Source organism: Schistocerca piceifrons, chromosome 2 (assembly GCF_021461385.2).
Source record: "Schistocerca piceifrons isolate TAMUIC-IGC-003096 chromosome 2, iqSchPice1.1, whole genome shotgun sequence".
Classification (NCBI taxonomy): domain Eukaryota; kingdom Metazoa; phylum Arthropoda; class Insecta; order Orthoptera; family Acrididae; genus Schistocerca; species Schistocerca piceifrons.
In genome coordinates this window covers 945,613,789-945,630,321 of record NC_060139.1, presented here as the reverse complement: position 1 = coordinate 945,630,321, position 16,533 = coordinate 945,613,789, and the positions used below count along the sequence as shown (strand labels likewise).

The window sequence follows — 16,533 nt, the reverse complement described above, 5'->3', positions numbered from 1 at the left end:
GGTAATATGCAAGACAGAGATTACTACTAAAACATGGTGCATGAGTTAATAAGAGTGAGAAACTAAGTGCTAGTATTGAAGTCACTTGTTTTCCACAAGGAGTAGATTAAAGTAGTGCAGGATTTACAAACAGTCCAGCTTTTAGCTGTGTCACAAACCCAAAGCACCAAGTTGGTGCTGAGGTAACTCAGTCGGTCTCCTGTAAGAATATTTATATTACAAAGAATGATATTCATAGATTTGTAGCCTGGGTCATTTTCAGAAACTGAACATATCAAACAAAAAGAAGATAAGATGATTTTAATGTGCAGTCCAAATAAATTCATTTGTTTGTAGAGTATCTGCATAAACCAATGGTTTCACAGTTGGTTAGTTGTTACTCATTTTAACAATAGTTTTGACCCTGAAACTCTTATAATGTGAAACTAAAGAATTCTTGCATTGTTATGCATTCATAGATAAAACACAGTACATTCAATCTGCCTTGCAAAATACTTCACCACTCTTCTAAAATTAGCACAAGAGAGAGAGAGAGAGAGAGAGAGAGAGAGAGAGACAATATATGAAACAGAATTCTTTAAATGTGTCAATGTTTATTTTGACAAGAAAGGGATTTGGAAATCACATGTTGTATATATTCTTAAATGTCATAGATCTGCAACCTTTGTAGTACCAGTAATAACAAATTATGAAGATAAAAAATGTTAATTTTTCTATTTTCACTCACTGTTGGCGTGCAGCATCTGGACAGCACTTCACTGAGGGACAAGGTATTCACTGTGGAGAAGTGTGTAATAAGGATAATGTGTGGTGTTCCTTTTAAAACATCTTTTAGGCAGCTCTTTAAATAGTTTGTTATATTGGATGCAACTCTGCAATACATTTACTTATGAAAATTGTTATCAATGACCAGTCACAGCTTGAACTGACAGTAATGTTCATAAAGATAATAGCAGAAATGAATTATACTGTGATTGTAAGTAATAACTTATACTATAAATAATTAAACATCTGCGTGTACACAATAACTAACCATAATTTTTATTTAATTTCCAGTTGTGGGAAGTTTATCATGAGAGACGATGTGTTCGAACATATTATGGCCATCGACAAGCTGTGAGAGATGTTAGCTTCAATAATGATGGAACACAGTTTCTTTCGGCAGGTAAGAAAAATTGTTAAAATGAAACATTTGTTTGTTAGTGTCAAGAGTTGAAAATAGGCAACATAGAAAACTATACCTTCATAATTAAAAAAATTAGGCATCTTATAATAATTTCTTGTCTTGTGCACTAAGCAGAGTAGTCTAATGTTGCTTGTCTCTCAACGCAGTCAGAAATATGCCCTGCTGACTCCAGAGACACATCCTCATTCTTTATACGATGAGAGACCATATCGTTATTCACAGCCACCTCTCCTTGAGGAGAAAATGTGCAAACAAATCCATAGCATGACTGTGGAAAGCTTCTTTTGCAGTGTTCATGGAGTAAAATAAAAACACAATGGACTATCCCTCCTTGTCTTTGAGTGCCCATTTCTGTCCTTATCCATCCCATCACACACAACCATCTCATGTGAGACAGTATCCAGTTGAGATTTTTACTAGTGCCTAGATGTCAGCTGGACACTCTGACTCACTTAGAAGGTGGTGAGTCCTATGTAAAACACTGTGCAGTGAACAGATTTAAGTCTTTAAATGACATATTTGATTTCACATGTTACTCTGGCTTTTACATTGTTGGATTTACCAATTGTGGGGTTGGAGTAAGTGGTAGTGGGTGGGTGGATGGGACGGCTTTTATAGTGTGATTGATTGCAGGTGTATGTGCCTTGAGGTAAGGATAATGGTCTAGGGACTGGGAATGTAATATTATTTGAGAAGGATGTTACGAGAGTTACGAGGGCAAAGCATGGCTTCAGTGGGTAGTGTGGGAAGGAAAAGTGATAAATAATTTCATTTGAAGGCTTAAGAAATTCTTGCCTGTTTCTGGAGTATTATGATGGATTACCCACAAGGCATGCCCTGTTGCACCTCTTGCCCTGTAATCCTTTGTAACTTTACGGTCTAATCCCTAATTAGTCTTGTCTTTTCAAATCCTTTCTCCTCTGTTGCCAGATTTAGAATCTCTGGTTTCAAGAGCTACTGTTTGTGTGTCTTATTCTTTGTGCTTTTTTTTACCACTGCTTCGTGGTTGTATAAATATGATTGCAATGTTAAAGCACAGTGTTATAGATGGCTTCAGCATTACAGAAGAAACACTCAGCTAGAATCATCAACTCATACAGGTATATGGTTTTTGACAATTTGTAGAGACATGAAATGGAATGATCACATAGACTCAGTCATAATTGAAGCCAGTAGTGGACTTCTGTTGATTGGTAGTATATTGGAAAAATTCAGACTGTCTACAAAGGCTATTGCTTATAAAACGCTCATGCTACCCCTTCTAACATATTGTTTAAGTGTGTAGACTCTAAACCAGGACTAACAGAGAATATTGAATGTATAAAAAGACTGGCAGCACAAATGGTCGCAGGTTTGCTTGACCCATGAGGGGATGTTGTGGAAATGCTGAAGAATCTGAACTTGTAGATGTTCAAAGTTCTCTTAAATTTCAAGAACTTGTCTTACGGGAGGAATCTTAGGGATATGCTACAGTTCCTTGCATACTGCTCCTGTAGGGTCTGACTAGACTAATTACAGCACGCATGAAGCAATATAAATATGTGCTTTTCCCACACTCCATACACAAATGCAGTGGGAAGAAACTCCAATATGTAATTCATTGGGAAGTACCCTCTGTCGTGCACTTCACAATGGCATCGTGCACTTCACAATGGCTTACAGAGTATGGCTGTAAGTGTAGAAATGACTGTTCTTTGCATGTTGGAAGAATTTTATTCTTATGCTCATTATCATATTTATCACTTCGTGACTATAATCTGTGTGGTCTGTCTGTTGTGATACTATACCTATGACAGTGAAACATTGCACTTGACAGTTCGCATTACATCAAGTTAGGTTGGCTATACTGCAGTTGGGATGTTGCAACAGCAGCCTCTATACACATAGCAGACAATACGGTTTTCTATTCCATCTTGTAAATGTAAGCTATTGAGCAGTAACAGAACATATAATGATTCGTTTTCACTTGCTACCACAATGGAGTGTATGGAGTGTAGCCGTGTATGGAAGTGAAACATGGACGATAAATAGTTTGGACAAGAAGAGAATAGAAACTTTCGAAATGTGGTGCTACAGAAGAATGCTGAAGATTTGATGGGTAAATCAAATAACTAATGAGGAGGTATTGAATAGGATTGGGGAGAAGAGAAGTTTGTGGCACGACTTGACAAGAAGAAGGGATCGATTGGAAGGACATGTTCTGAGGCATCAAGGGATCACCAATTTAGCATTGGAGGGCAGCGTGGAGGGTAAAAATCGTAGAGGGAGACCAAGAGATGAATACACTAAGCAGATTCAGAAAGATGTAGGTTGCAGTAGGTACTGGGAGATGAAGAAGCTTGCACAGGATAGAGTAGCATGGAGAGCAGCATCAAACCAGTCTCAGGACTGAAGACCACAACAACAGCAACCACAATGACAGCAAATAAACAACTGCAAACAATGTATATGGCCCTCAATAAAGTTTTGCCATATATATAATCATAATGAAGCAAACACTTTCGATAATGATGCAAAGAAATACAGAAAATAAGTATTTGATGATGACTGATATCTTGAAAACAATGCTGTACATAGTTTACAAAATAAATAATAACAGAGACTACAGATTCTCACTCTATGTCTTATAATAATAAATAACAGATATTCGTTGCTCTTCACTCACCATTTTACAGCGACAATGGCACAGTTCCATGCAGCTCCCCATCATCACCATAGTCGGAATCAGCGCCAAAACCATTTTCATGGTCATCACCACAAACGCAAATCAAATGAATTTCCTTGCTCACAATTTTGTGCAAGAATATGCTTTGAGCTGTAGCAATATGCACCTTTTCTAATAGGACTTTGCGTTCGTCTAGCACTTTGCAACAGAAATTCCTTTTCAGCACAATTTATAGTGACATTTTCCAACCTCTGAAAAGTTCACTTTCTTTTAATGACACTAGTAACGTTGCTACCATAGGACGCTAGTTCTTGCTGTAGTAAACATAAATATGCCTGCGAGTTGCATTAATCTTGAATGAATCTAAGCCGATGACAGGGTGAGGCTGCTTTTACTTCTTTCCATGAGTCGCTAAAAATGTGTTATCTGGTGCAGATGATGTGGAATCATTACGGTTCACATCTACATCTCTCAACTTTTGCACAGGAACTGATGGCTGTGTATGAATACTTGTGTATTCTTTCTCCTGCTCATAAAACTTATGAGTGCTCTGTAGTAACTTCAGCGCCTCGCTGCCTAGTGGCACGGCTTGACACATAAAGGATTGTCACTAGGCGAATTTTTCCGAGTGTCAGAATTTTCTAAACCACAGTGAAGCGAAGAACAGTCCAGTTCTAGCACACTGTAGAAACAATACACAATGCACGTTATTTATGTTCACACCAAACAAAGCCAGCAATGTGGGAGATTTGACATCACGACCAGCAGTGATTACCTTGCTGGGGCTGGTTCACGCCCCATGCCTAGCACCGCGTGCTTCTCATTCTTCACTTGTTAACCTGTTACGCTGCCAACCTGAAATGCATATGTCACGTGCAAAGCTTTAGCTGCCTGGGTATAAATATATTTAATTTCTTGTGCTTGTAAGTTAGGAACTAATTCTTATGTTGAGGGTTAATGTTACAATATTCTTGTTTGTTTATTGAGGAAATTTGGGGGTTGTACATAACTTTTTATGTTCAAATGATAGCATTAATCAAGCAGTCAGTATTATGTCATTTTTAGTGTTAAACTGAGAAGGTTTGGTGTTTGAAAAATTGCATACACTAAATTGCACTGTTTTATCTTCCAGCATATGATCGCTACATTAAACTGTGGGATACGGAATCAGGAAAATGTATATCTCGTTTTACGAGTCGGAAAATTCCATATTGCGCAAAGTTCAACCCAGATGATGATAAACAACATCTCTTCGTTGCTGGCACTTCTGACAAGAAGATCATTTGTGTAAGATACTTTTATTTGAGATAAGTCTTCATATCCTGTCCCTATAATAAATGTCAAAAGAAGGGCCGTAATTGTATCCTGTGTGATCTCAACTTATCTTTCACACTTTTCAGAACATATATCTTCCTGTCACACCATAATATTTATTGGCTTTCACTGAAAAGATTGCAGGGACTTGGCGATTGCAGGGACTTGGCAGAACTACTATTTAGGAAGTTCCAAAGAGAAGCACATCATTGCCTGAATATTATTGATCCATTTAAATTTTTACCTGCTTTGTGATAAATTATGTGACATGATAGTTACAAATTCATTGACTATTTTATTGACTTAGTAATTTATGGTTTTCATTTTTATTTCAGTGGGATATTCGTTCAGGTGAAATAGTTCAAGAATATGACAGGCATCTGGGTGCTGTAAATACTATAACATTTGTGGACGAGAATCGACGATTTGTTACGACATCTGATGACAAAAGTTTGAGAGTGTGGGAGTGGTAAGTTGACAGAGAAAAAAAACATTTTATAATTATTGTAGTGGTCAGAAGTTAACAATGTTTATGAAATGAGAGCCTATTTCCTGAACAGGGCATCAGAAGGTTTGCAATATGAGAGAAAGCTTAATCACAGGTGGTTTAGCATACAATAATGTCCAAAACATTGCATCAGAAGACCAAGGGTACACACTTAACAAAAAGTGGCAAACCTAGAAAGTCCTTTGCACAACTCCAAAACAGTTAATAGGTGATGAGCATGCCTATAAGAAATATGGTGTGTTCTTTGTGAAATGGTGAAAGAGCATCATTGGCATTCAATTTCATTGCTGAAAAAGAGTGGCACTGTGGAGGTATGGAAGTAGTGGCAGTTCTTTCTCCTGATGTTGCACAGGATTCAGAGCCAAATCCAGAAAAACCATGATCCAGTATATTTTGTGACTTTTCTCCCTACCAAGAAATTCATCCACTGGAGCATCTCAGTGGGACTTTCATTATGTTCAAGAACACTAAGTGTAAATCAGGTGCACCTTGGAAATGTAATACCTCATTCCAGTACAATATTCCTCTGACAACTAATGAAGGTGTAAAGTGCCATATACTGTATGTATCCAGCATGCACTGCACCACCGCTGAAGTAGTCTCATTCTATGATGTTCCAGAGATTGTACTTGCTATGATGTTCATTCCACTTTAATGTATGATGAGAATCGTTTTTTTTTTTTTTTTTTTAAACTGGAAAATACATTCCTCCAGTGATTCATGTTCCAATTTTAATGTTGCTGACTTCACAGTAAATGAGTTCATCTGTGCACTGTAGTGAATAGGGTACAGTTCAACCCATCGTCTCTTTGTTGCTAACACTGCTGATAAGAAGGCCATTTGTTTAAGATACTGTTATTTGAGATAAGTCTCTATTAATTATTTTTACCTTTGCCTGCCCATCATATGCTGTACCTATAATTTTTTTCTCTGATGTATGCAAAAAAAGGATCATAATAGTATCCTGTACAATCTTAATTTAGCTTTTACACTTTTATACATATATATTCCTATCACACCATTTACTGGCTTTTACTTCAAACATTGCAGGAACTTACAGTACCAGTATTCAATAAACAAAAAGTTCCAAAGAAAAGAGCATCATTGCCTAAATAGTGTTGATCAATTTAAATGTTTACCTTCTTTACAATAAATTTTAGAACATGGTCACAAAAAATTCATTTATGACTTTATTCAATTAGAAAATTATGGTTTTCCATTTTATTTCAGTAGGAGTTACAAGAAGTACACAGACAAATTGATCTCTTCTCAAGTTCATCCCAGCTCAAGAACTCTTACTATATGAGTATTGTGTCTATAACAAATTGAATCTTTATTCCTGTCCGATCTAGTAGGTCCACTTTTTCAGGATTTTACAAATTTTATTTTATTATTAGCTACGTGCCCTTTCTGACATCACAGTCATTGAGATAACCTAAGGAAGGAGAGTCATGCTAACTATCTGTGAAGCATATGAAATACATTCTGTGTTCCTAAACATGCGTGAGAAATTCCTAAAAATCCACACCCAGGCTGCTCGGTATACCAGGCCACATTTGCTGTGTGGATTTGGTCTGGGTCTGGCTCACCTTCCTGCCTTTCAACCTAGTGTGCTGCATGTTACACTATACAAGCAGGTTTCTACAATAAATCAGTTATATTGTGACAGTGATAAATGGAATCATACACAGCCCACATTTTTTCTTTGACTGTTTTAATGACTCACCAGATTAACTGAAAGACTGAAAGCAGCTTGCAACTACCACTTGGCTCATGCTGTCCCGATTCGGGGAATTGTAAATAATGTGAATCACTAACAGTATTCAAGTGTCATGGGCTGATAACTAAATATTTGTATTATGTTTCCACACCTGTATAGAAAAAAAAGTTGCTGTAGGAGTTTTTACCTGTACAGTATATGTAGATTTTATCCTGTAAAATAGTTTCCAAAATTACCCAGAGGTTACGCACTCTGCTTGAAACAGAAGTCAATCACAGTCATTATGGCTTGAACACACAGATTCTTATTACCTTTCAGTCACATGCCTATTTGAAGAAGGGAGTACACCTGTTCTGCAAATAGAAAGTACAGTTCCAGTTTGAGAGGAAACTGTAGAGATCATGTACAGTGATTGTGACTGATCACTTTTTTTTTACTTTCCATTTTCCTCCTCCCTGAGTGTGCTTTAGTTTTGGACACTAGGGTTATTTTCTTATTGCTGACCTGTATTTGTTATTTGTTGTCATGCTTTTAATTTTTTAATGGATATTTGAATGTTATTAGGGTTAGGAAACACTCTTATTGACACTCTTAATAAAATCAAGTTATCTTGACATTTAGTGTTTGTGCATGCATTTTAAACGAAGTAAAACAGAAAAATTTCATTGTGTAATGCCTCATTATTGTGATGTATGAAACTATACTATGGCAAGCAGAAAACTTTTGTTCTCTGTTACAGATTAATATTGATATCAATGAACTTATTCAAATCAATTTGATACATGTCACACAGTAGCATAACGTAAGTGCCGACTAGGTCCATGTAATAGTTTTGTTTGTACAGCTCTTAAGGAATTAGTTTCACGTGTGCTTCATTCAAATAGATAAACTGGAATACTCTGTCACCATAAAATTGTTTGTTGTCATTGATTTGTAAGGTGTAGAAATCCAAAGTTGGTGAAGGTCTAGGAGGAATCAGGTCCATCTTTTTCAACATTTAACCCTTGAACTGCTCTGGACGTGTTAACATGCGCGCCTTTGTACCTGTCCCTGTGTGCTCTGAACGTGTTTACGCGCGCTACCAGTCCTTCTACCTAGTACTCTGAACGTGTCTACGTGAGTACCAGGTAGAAGGACTGGTGGTGCGTGTAAACATGTTCAGAGCACACAGTGACAGGTACAAAGGCACGTGCATTAACATGTCCAGAGCAGTTAAAGGGTTAAGAAATGGATTGGTAAATTCAAATGTAGCCACAATCCTTTTGAATGAGGTCCAAGTGAAAAATGTCCCTTTATTACAGCTATACGACATTCAAGGAAGCACACAATATAGTACCAATAATCAGTGGCTAAAGCTGCATGAAACAGCTGATGCGATAGCCACATCAGAAGCTTGTTTGACATACAAAATATATTTTTCTTGTTGATTACCAAAGAGGGAAACCATAACTGATGAATAGTAAACAAATATTCTTGACCAAATGGATGAAAAATGTAGGAGTAGAGGCCTGGATTGGGAGGGGGAAGGGTGGTGGAGGGAGAAAGAAAGTGTACTTAGTTCTGCCACCCCCTGATTTCAGCCTAATTCAACATTTGTTGTTGTAAAATGTGTGAGTCCATTGAATAGATCAAGGCAACCATAGAGGGAAAATTATGTAAACCGTATAGAATGACCCTTCAAAGCAGGAATTTACTCACTAGACAAAATTAACAGACCTAAGATGCAAATACATAAAGAAAATAACATTTTTATGTAAAAAAGAAAATGTCAGTGTCGGGTCGAGAAATTTTCTTCTTGGTTTAGTGCTGCTTAACCCTTTCGCTGCAACAGATATACATCCCTTACTGAGGCAGCTTTTGTTATGACTGTACAGCTTGGTAAATGCTGGTGTCTGTGCTGAGAGATGGCATTCCAGCCGATATGAAACACTTATCACCTGATTTTCTGAAAACTATTAAGTGGAAACATTTTTCCTCATCTTACAGTCTGATATCTTCACTCCGCAAAGAACCAAATTTCTTTTCATTATCCATCATATTTACCGCACTACATCAAATTAAGTAAAATACTAATGAAATTTTCCTTCTTGAGTTATTGGGTTTTATATCCAAAGGGTGGTCATGTGCAATAAGCACATTCATTTCTTTGCATATTGCGAGTCATGGGGTCATAAAAATCATCATATATCATAAATGATTCAAGATATCAAAATGAAGTTTTTTGCAAATGATGGTGCACAATGAGGTAGATGTGTTGTATGATAAATACTCAAACCTTTTTTATTTGCTGAGATATGGAAGTAACTTGTTTGCAGCAGTGAGAGATTAGCAACTCGAAATGCATTCAGATGTCCATAGCACTGTTGGAAAATCGAAGCAGAGTGTTTATACATCTCCACAACACCAGGGAGATGGCCTAGCAGGATGTATATACATGTACACAGCAGTGAAAGGGTTAAAGCTTCTATATATCTAGTTCACTTTGACAGTTAGTTCTAGAAGGGAGAAATGGGTGTAATTGTGATGAAGAAATGGGTGTAATTGTGACAGTGTCTCAAAGCTTATATTACTACAGAATATTGATGTTGCCTGTTTCTGGTGAAAATTTTATTTGTCATATATTCATTTTCAATACTTTACATAATAGTTTGTCATGATGTGTAATTCATTGTGCACAAGCAAATGAATTTAATTGTAAATTGTGTCTTTGCATTTTTTCTAGGGATATCCCAGTTGACATGAAGTATATTGCTGATCCCACAATGCATTCCATGCCTGCTGTCACACCATCACCCAACCAAAAGTGGTTGGCCTGTCAGAGTATGGACAACAAAATTGTAATATTCTCATCACTGAACCGTTTCAAGATGAACAGGAAAAAGACATTCAGTGGTCATATGGTTGCTGGTTATGCATGCACTTTGGACTTCTCTCCAGATATGAGGTATGATAGAAGATGTGAAGCTTTTTGTAATGAACAGTGTGCACTGTAAATTATAGTGAGGAAGGTCAGTATTTGGAGAAACAGAATGGGTATGTAAGTGCTAAATTAAACATTGGAAGAAGATGGAGCTGTGTAATGTAATACTGTTTATTTTTCTGAAAATGGCTAAATCAGACGCAAAACAGTGACTAGTAATGAAGTCCATTAAAACTGTAGATTTTCTAGCAATATGTCATGGCTGGCACTCTTTGGTATTATTAAACAGGGTAAGAAGAATCCTTAAATCTGAATGATGAATTTCTAAGTATATTATTATGTCTACTACTATTACTCTGAATGCAGCAGCAGCAATAAAAACAACAAAAAGACTACTACTACTACAGCCACTACAGTGCAGACACTATGACTTGGCAGTCAGCTGCGAACGTAAACAAATGAGAACTTATACGACACAGGGGAGACGAGCACAGCGGGGCATCAAGCCATGCCTCTGTCTTACTTGGCTGGTAGTCTATATCGGTGTTCTGTGCTCCTGCAAAAGCAGAGCTGACTTAATGATCATAGGGATTGCTGATCACTTTTGGTGTTGTGACAGTCAAACTTGAACCCCATCACAGACTACAAGTGATCTCTTCAGTCATTTCAAAATAACCAAAGAAAACAACAAGCAGTGTACAACACAAAGCAAAGTGGAACACACAAATTGCTCTGGCTGCAGTGCAATTGTTTGCCGAGGTTGACGGTGTTGTAAACATGGTAATTTAGGCCTGACCTCTACTGGTATCTTATGCAGTCATAGTTCAAAGCGTGCCGTCCCCCACATCAAAATCTAAAACTACGATGTTAAAGTCTCTGCATACTGCTACAAGTACACTATTACTACTACCATCATTGAGATATTCTAGAGTACGTAACTACTAAAAACATTAAAAACATGTTATCACAATTACATTATCTAGGTGGATTATCATTGATATATATAGCACTTGCTATGTCTTATTAAGGGGTTCACCAGTGCAAAATTCAGGCAGTGGATAATTTTCATCAGCAAGTAATACATCAAATGTTTGAGTTCATATAGGGCTTTTATGAAAATATCTTGAAAATACCATTGACATGATGTGAACTTACATTTTTATTGAACTAATAATGTTTCTAAATTTTAGATGTGTTAGTGGTTGTTTATTTTTGGTTGCTTGAAATTTTTGATTGCTGTGTTGGGAACATAATGACTTGATTTTTTTTTTCTTAGGTGATTTATACGTGTCTCTGTCTCTCTCTCTGTCTGTCTTTCTGTCTGTCTCTCTCTCTTTCCTCATTATGAATTAACTTTTATGAATACATGTTCTCCATAAATTATTATTTGTTGTGCTTAATATGGATATCACAAGTTTATTCCTTGGCATGTTGCTCTGCTCTCATCGCACTCTATTCTATATAGAAATGACATGTTTATGGAAACTGTTATAAAGAAATCATTGATACCAAGCTGCCTCCATAAGTAAATGTCTGTGATGATTGCTGTTGTTACATAGCCTTTCATATGGTGCTGTGGGGACTGTTGGGACTGAAATAAGTTTTAACACATTGACAATACTTTGATGAATTTCTTGCTTCGGGTTGTTATGCCTGTTGAACCAGGTGCTAAGCAGATTTACCAAGCTTTTTTGTGAACCAAATTGGGATTTTTTTAATGAAACATAGACAAATCACTCATAGGCCTAAAATTCAAAATACAATCTGACAAAGCACTGTATTTCACCATATTGATCCATCTGCTCAGTTTTCAACCTCCTTAGTAGGACCTTTCCTTCTTCCCCATCAAGAAGTTTTTGTTGTCCTCATCATTTCATCATCATTCATGCACGTGGCGAGATTAGACTGAGAAAAGGTTGGGAATTTGTAGGGCATTGATAACTGCACAGTTGAGCACCCCACAAACCAAACATCATCATCATTCCCCATCAAGAAAACAATAAAACTACAGGCATTTAAGTGAGTAATTAATCTTCACCATGAATTCAGTTTCTGATGTAGTTATTGACGAACGGTTTCTGATGTAGTTATTGACGAACGGTTTCTCTTAGCTCGCCAAGTGTTCCTTATGAAGTTCAAAAATTATTTCTGGGCAACTTTGGAATGAGGTATAGAAAACACAGATCAGACAACTTTGAATAGGTTTTCACAGTTTTCATAACAGTGAAAAAATCTCACCCACTTATCATAAGACGTAAGCGTAAAAAAGTTCCCCTCTTGTTCCTTGAGAAAGATGTTTAATTGCACACATTCTTCGAACATCAAATCCTCGTCTACACGAAGTTCATATTGAGAAATAATTCTGTGCCAAAGACCCATAAAACTGATCTTCCTTTCTTTATTTCAGAGAAGTTCTAAAGTTGTCCATAAAGTCAAATAAGAATGTTATAAGTGCATCATTAGTTTGAATTTTACGTTCAATGATGGAAAATAACCATCAATTTTAATTGTAAAGCCCAGATATGCCAAAGATAATTTATCTTCATAAAACTCTCTGTGTATTTTTAGTGTGTGCTGTACGAGGGGAAGTACAATTTGATCGGTCCAGGGTTTTTCACTATTCACTCTGTGGCCAGAATGAGGGGGTGTGGGTACGTTTTAAAACCTCCTGCCATTCGGTGTCCATCCAAGCAAATGGAACTCGTTATATATCTTCATAAGAGTAGCTTTTACCTCAATCTGAAGTGCACTTGCCGTTTGCTTGGTGGCGTTGTTCAAGAGGTGACAGTTACACGTCATTGCAGACAAATTTGGATTTTCTTGGCGTAGCTCAACATGTACACTTTTCTTCTTTCCAAAATCAACAGAGGCATTGTCGACAGAAAAACTGTTATATAGTTCAGTGGTAATGATGCTTTGATGAGCTCACTTTTGATTCTTGCCACAATTGATTCAGATGTTCCTGTAATAACCAACTAATACATGAAACCGATACAAGTAAGACAATACGACTTTATTCATAAACCTCTGAACAATAACAGAAATAAGTCTCTCATGACTCCATACATGACAAGACAAAAGAATCATACTCGCATGCACTAGTAGCAAGATATGGCAGTTTCCTGTCACTGCTATAAAATGAGAGAATTTTTGTACATAAATTTTCTTTACAAGAAAAATAAAGTACTGGCAGTGGAAACGTTTTAATGTGTTCTTTGTTGGATGCATCTGGAGATACAGATTAATAAACAGCTGACAAAATCATTTCCATTTCCTTTGTGCATCCACAAGAATACTTGTCAGATATTTTTGAATCAGGGAACAATTGCGGGGACTAACTGCTGCAGCAGTCCACAGAAACATAACAATGACTGTGTTTAACTGAGTGAAACACAAAGGATGCTTCTGCAGCTATTACTGTTTTTTGCTCTAAACTTCTATGAGAGGTAAAAAAAAGAACTTACTTCTATCTGCACTTTTAAGGCCAACTGTTGAATATAAGTTCTGCATGTTGCAATGTTTGCTTGTTTTTTAATGTTGTTTTTGACTCCATGAGAAACACTGCAATATGAGCGACACATGATCATATTTACATTTTTAAGAAACAAGTCAACTTTACTCCATCCACTATGGAGCTTAGTTTTCAACTTTTCTCTCTTTTTTTTTTTTGGCAATTACACTTGTGTAGTTTCACTGTCTGATGATGAATCCTTATTTGTAAAAGTGTTTCACAAAGAAAACTGCACAACACTATTTACAAGGGAAACTCCCGTCGCGCCGTCCTCAGATTTAGTGGTGAGATGGCCCAGTGGATAGCCTGTCAAAAACTGAACACAGATCAAGCACGAAAACAGGAAGAAGCAAAATAAAAACAGTGAACAGTCCAAGCTCAAGATGAGCAACATTTAGTGAATTGGAAGAGCCATGGCAATGTTGTTATGTGGTCATGGTGTTGGACTGCAAAGCGAGAGATCCATGTTCGAAATCTCCCTCCTGCCTCCTTTTTTTAAATTTTTTTACGAAGTTATGAACTGTCCATTCGGTCATTGATGTGTTGGTTTGCTGTGTTCAAATTCATGCCTGTGTAGCGGTGTAACGTCTGTTTGCAACAGAGAGGTACAAGAAATGGATCTGTAATGAAAGTTTATTCTGAGATTTGGTATGTTTTTACCTGTACTCGACACTGGGATTCCATGATTACAAGGCGATGAGCCTCCAGACATACATACCTCCTATTTGTTCTCCACAAGTGCCACATGTTGTGACTCTTGAGTTCTATTTTGGAAGTTTTGCCTGTTTAATTCCTTTGTTGTAACATAGTTCACACCTGTTTATTTGTTGTTTACATTTCTGTGAAAGGTCTGTGCAGCATCTCGTGTGCTCTCAATATTCATCCAATTACTTGCGACGGTAATATGTTATTACCATATGACTCTTATTCTACAACCAGTGTATAGTATGACAGTTGCCACGACTACAGAAAGAGAATCGAGATGTCAATGAATGGATGGACAGTTCATAATTTTGTGGGGAAGAAGGAGGGGGGGGGGGGGGGGGGGCATGAGGTAGATTTCAACACGGATCTTTCGCTTTGCAGTCCAACACTGTGACAACATAACCATGACTTTGAGGCCCCCTTCCAAATTGCTTGATTGGCACAGCTTGAGCTTGGACCACTCACTGTGTCTTTTTTCATAGTTCAGTACACCCTCTTCCTGTTTCCATGCTTTATCTGTGCTCAGTTTTTGAGGGGCTGTCCACTGGGCCATCTCGCCATTAAATCTCGGCGGGGGGGGGGGGGGGGGGGTGGAGTTTCTCTTGTTAGTTTGTTCTTGCAGAGAATGACTAAGCATTGTTATGTTTGACTTCTGGCTTGCTACACAAAAACAATGGCTGTTGAGTCAGGTTCGCCCGCTTAGCGCTCTGACCAAAACTAAAAGCAGAATTTTAAATTTCAGTAATATTTACCAGATTACCCCTCAATTGTAAACCCATAATGATATTCGGGACAGTACCACCAAAATCGGGATATCTGGCATCCCGGTACCAAAGTATTTAAAATGTTCCACTCTGGCTATGTCCCATATCCCATCCTAAAATGAGTCATTGTTAGGGGCTCCTCTGGATACTCTTTATCATTTCAGTGTTTTCCATATTTAATCCTCAGTCCTGTCTTACAGGCATTCTTTGCTAAGTCTTCTACAATTTCTGCCATCTCTTCTTCTGCCTCCACTATGGCTGCAATACCATGGCTGCCTATCTCAGTAACTTGTGTTCTTTCATTTAGCTTCACTCTTTTGCCTTATCTTTTCATTTCATGAATTACTTTCTCAAGAACCAAATTTACAAGCATTGGTGAAATGGCCTCACACTTGTTCTGTTACTAAATTCGTTTGATGGCTCCCTGTGGTACTTCACCTTGGCGGTACACACCCTCACCAAGTTAATTGACTTCCTTGGCATGCAAAGACCCCTCAGGATGTTGTACATACGTAATCTGTGTGCCTTTGAGAAATCTACAAATGTTACCTTTTTAGGTAAGAGGATCTCAGGGAAACACAAAACGGGCTTCAGTCTCAAAGGGTGCAGGTCGAATACGGGAAGAACTTAGATCTAGGAACCATCGGTATAACAGTTGTAAATTGTCATAACTGTGTTGTGAAAGTACCAGAGCTCCAAACGCTAATAGAAAGTACTGATGCTCAAATTGTTATAGGCACTGAAAACTGGCTAAAGCCAGAGATAAGTTCAACTGAAATTTTTGCAAAGGATATAACGGTGCTCAGAAAGGATAGGCTGAATACAGTTGGCAGTGGCGTGTTTGTTGCTGTTAGAAGTAGTTTATCTTGTAGTGAAATTGAAGTAGATAATTTCTGTGAACCATCGGTATAACAGTTGTAAATTGTCATAACTTTGTTGTGAAAGTACCAGAGCTCCAAACGCTAATAGAAAGTACTGATGCTCAAATTGTTATAGGCACTGAAAACTGGCTAAAGCCAGAGATAAGTTCAACTGAAATTTTTGCAAAGGACGTAACAGTGCTCAGAAAGGATAGGCTGAATACAGTTGGCAGTGGCATGTTTGTTGCTGTTAGAAGTAGTTTATCTTGTAGTGAAATTGAAGTAGATAATTTCTGTGCGTTTCTGTGGGTAGAGGTTATTCTTGGCAACCGGAATAAAATAATAATTGGATCCTATTATGAGCATTCCAAGTCAAATGA

The 16,533-nt window shown here is 37.4% G+C and overlaps 1 protein-coding gene across 2 annotated transcripts in view; it reads left to right on the top strand.

Moving 5' to 3' along the window:
- The window catches only part of LOC124776389 (pre-mRNA-processing factor 17), a 65,420-nt gene that overhangs the window by 41,402 nt on the left and 7,485 nt on the right, over positions 1-16,533 (top strand). For both annotated transcript variants that reach the window (XM_047251359.1, XM_047251360.1), the window contains exons 6-9: positions 1,057-1,165; positions 4,984-5,138; positions 5,501-5,634; positions 10,116-10,337. In XM_047251359.1, coding sequence (XP_047107315.1) covers positions 1,057-1,165; positions 4,984-5,138; positions 5,501-5,634; positions 10,116-10,337 — 620 coding nt within the window. The remainder of the gene's footprint in view (positions 1-1,056; positions 1,166-4,983; positions 5,139-5,500; positions 5,635-10,115; positions 10,338-16,533) is intronic.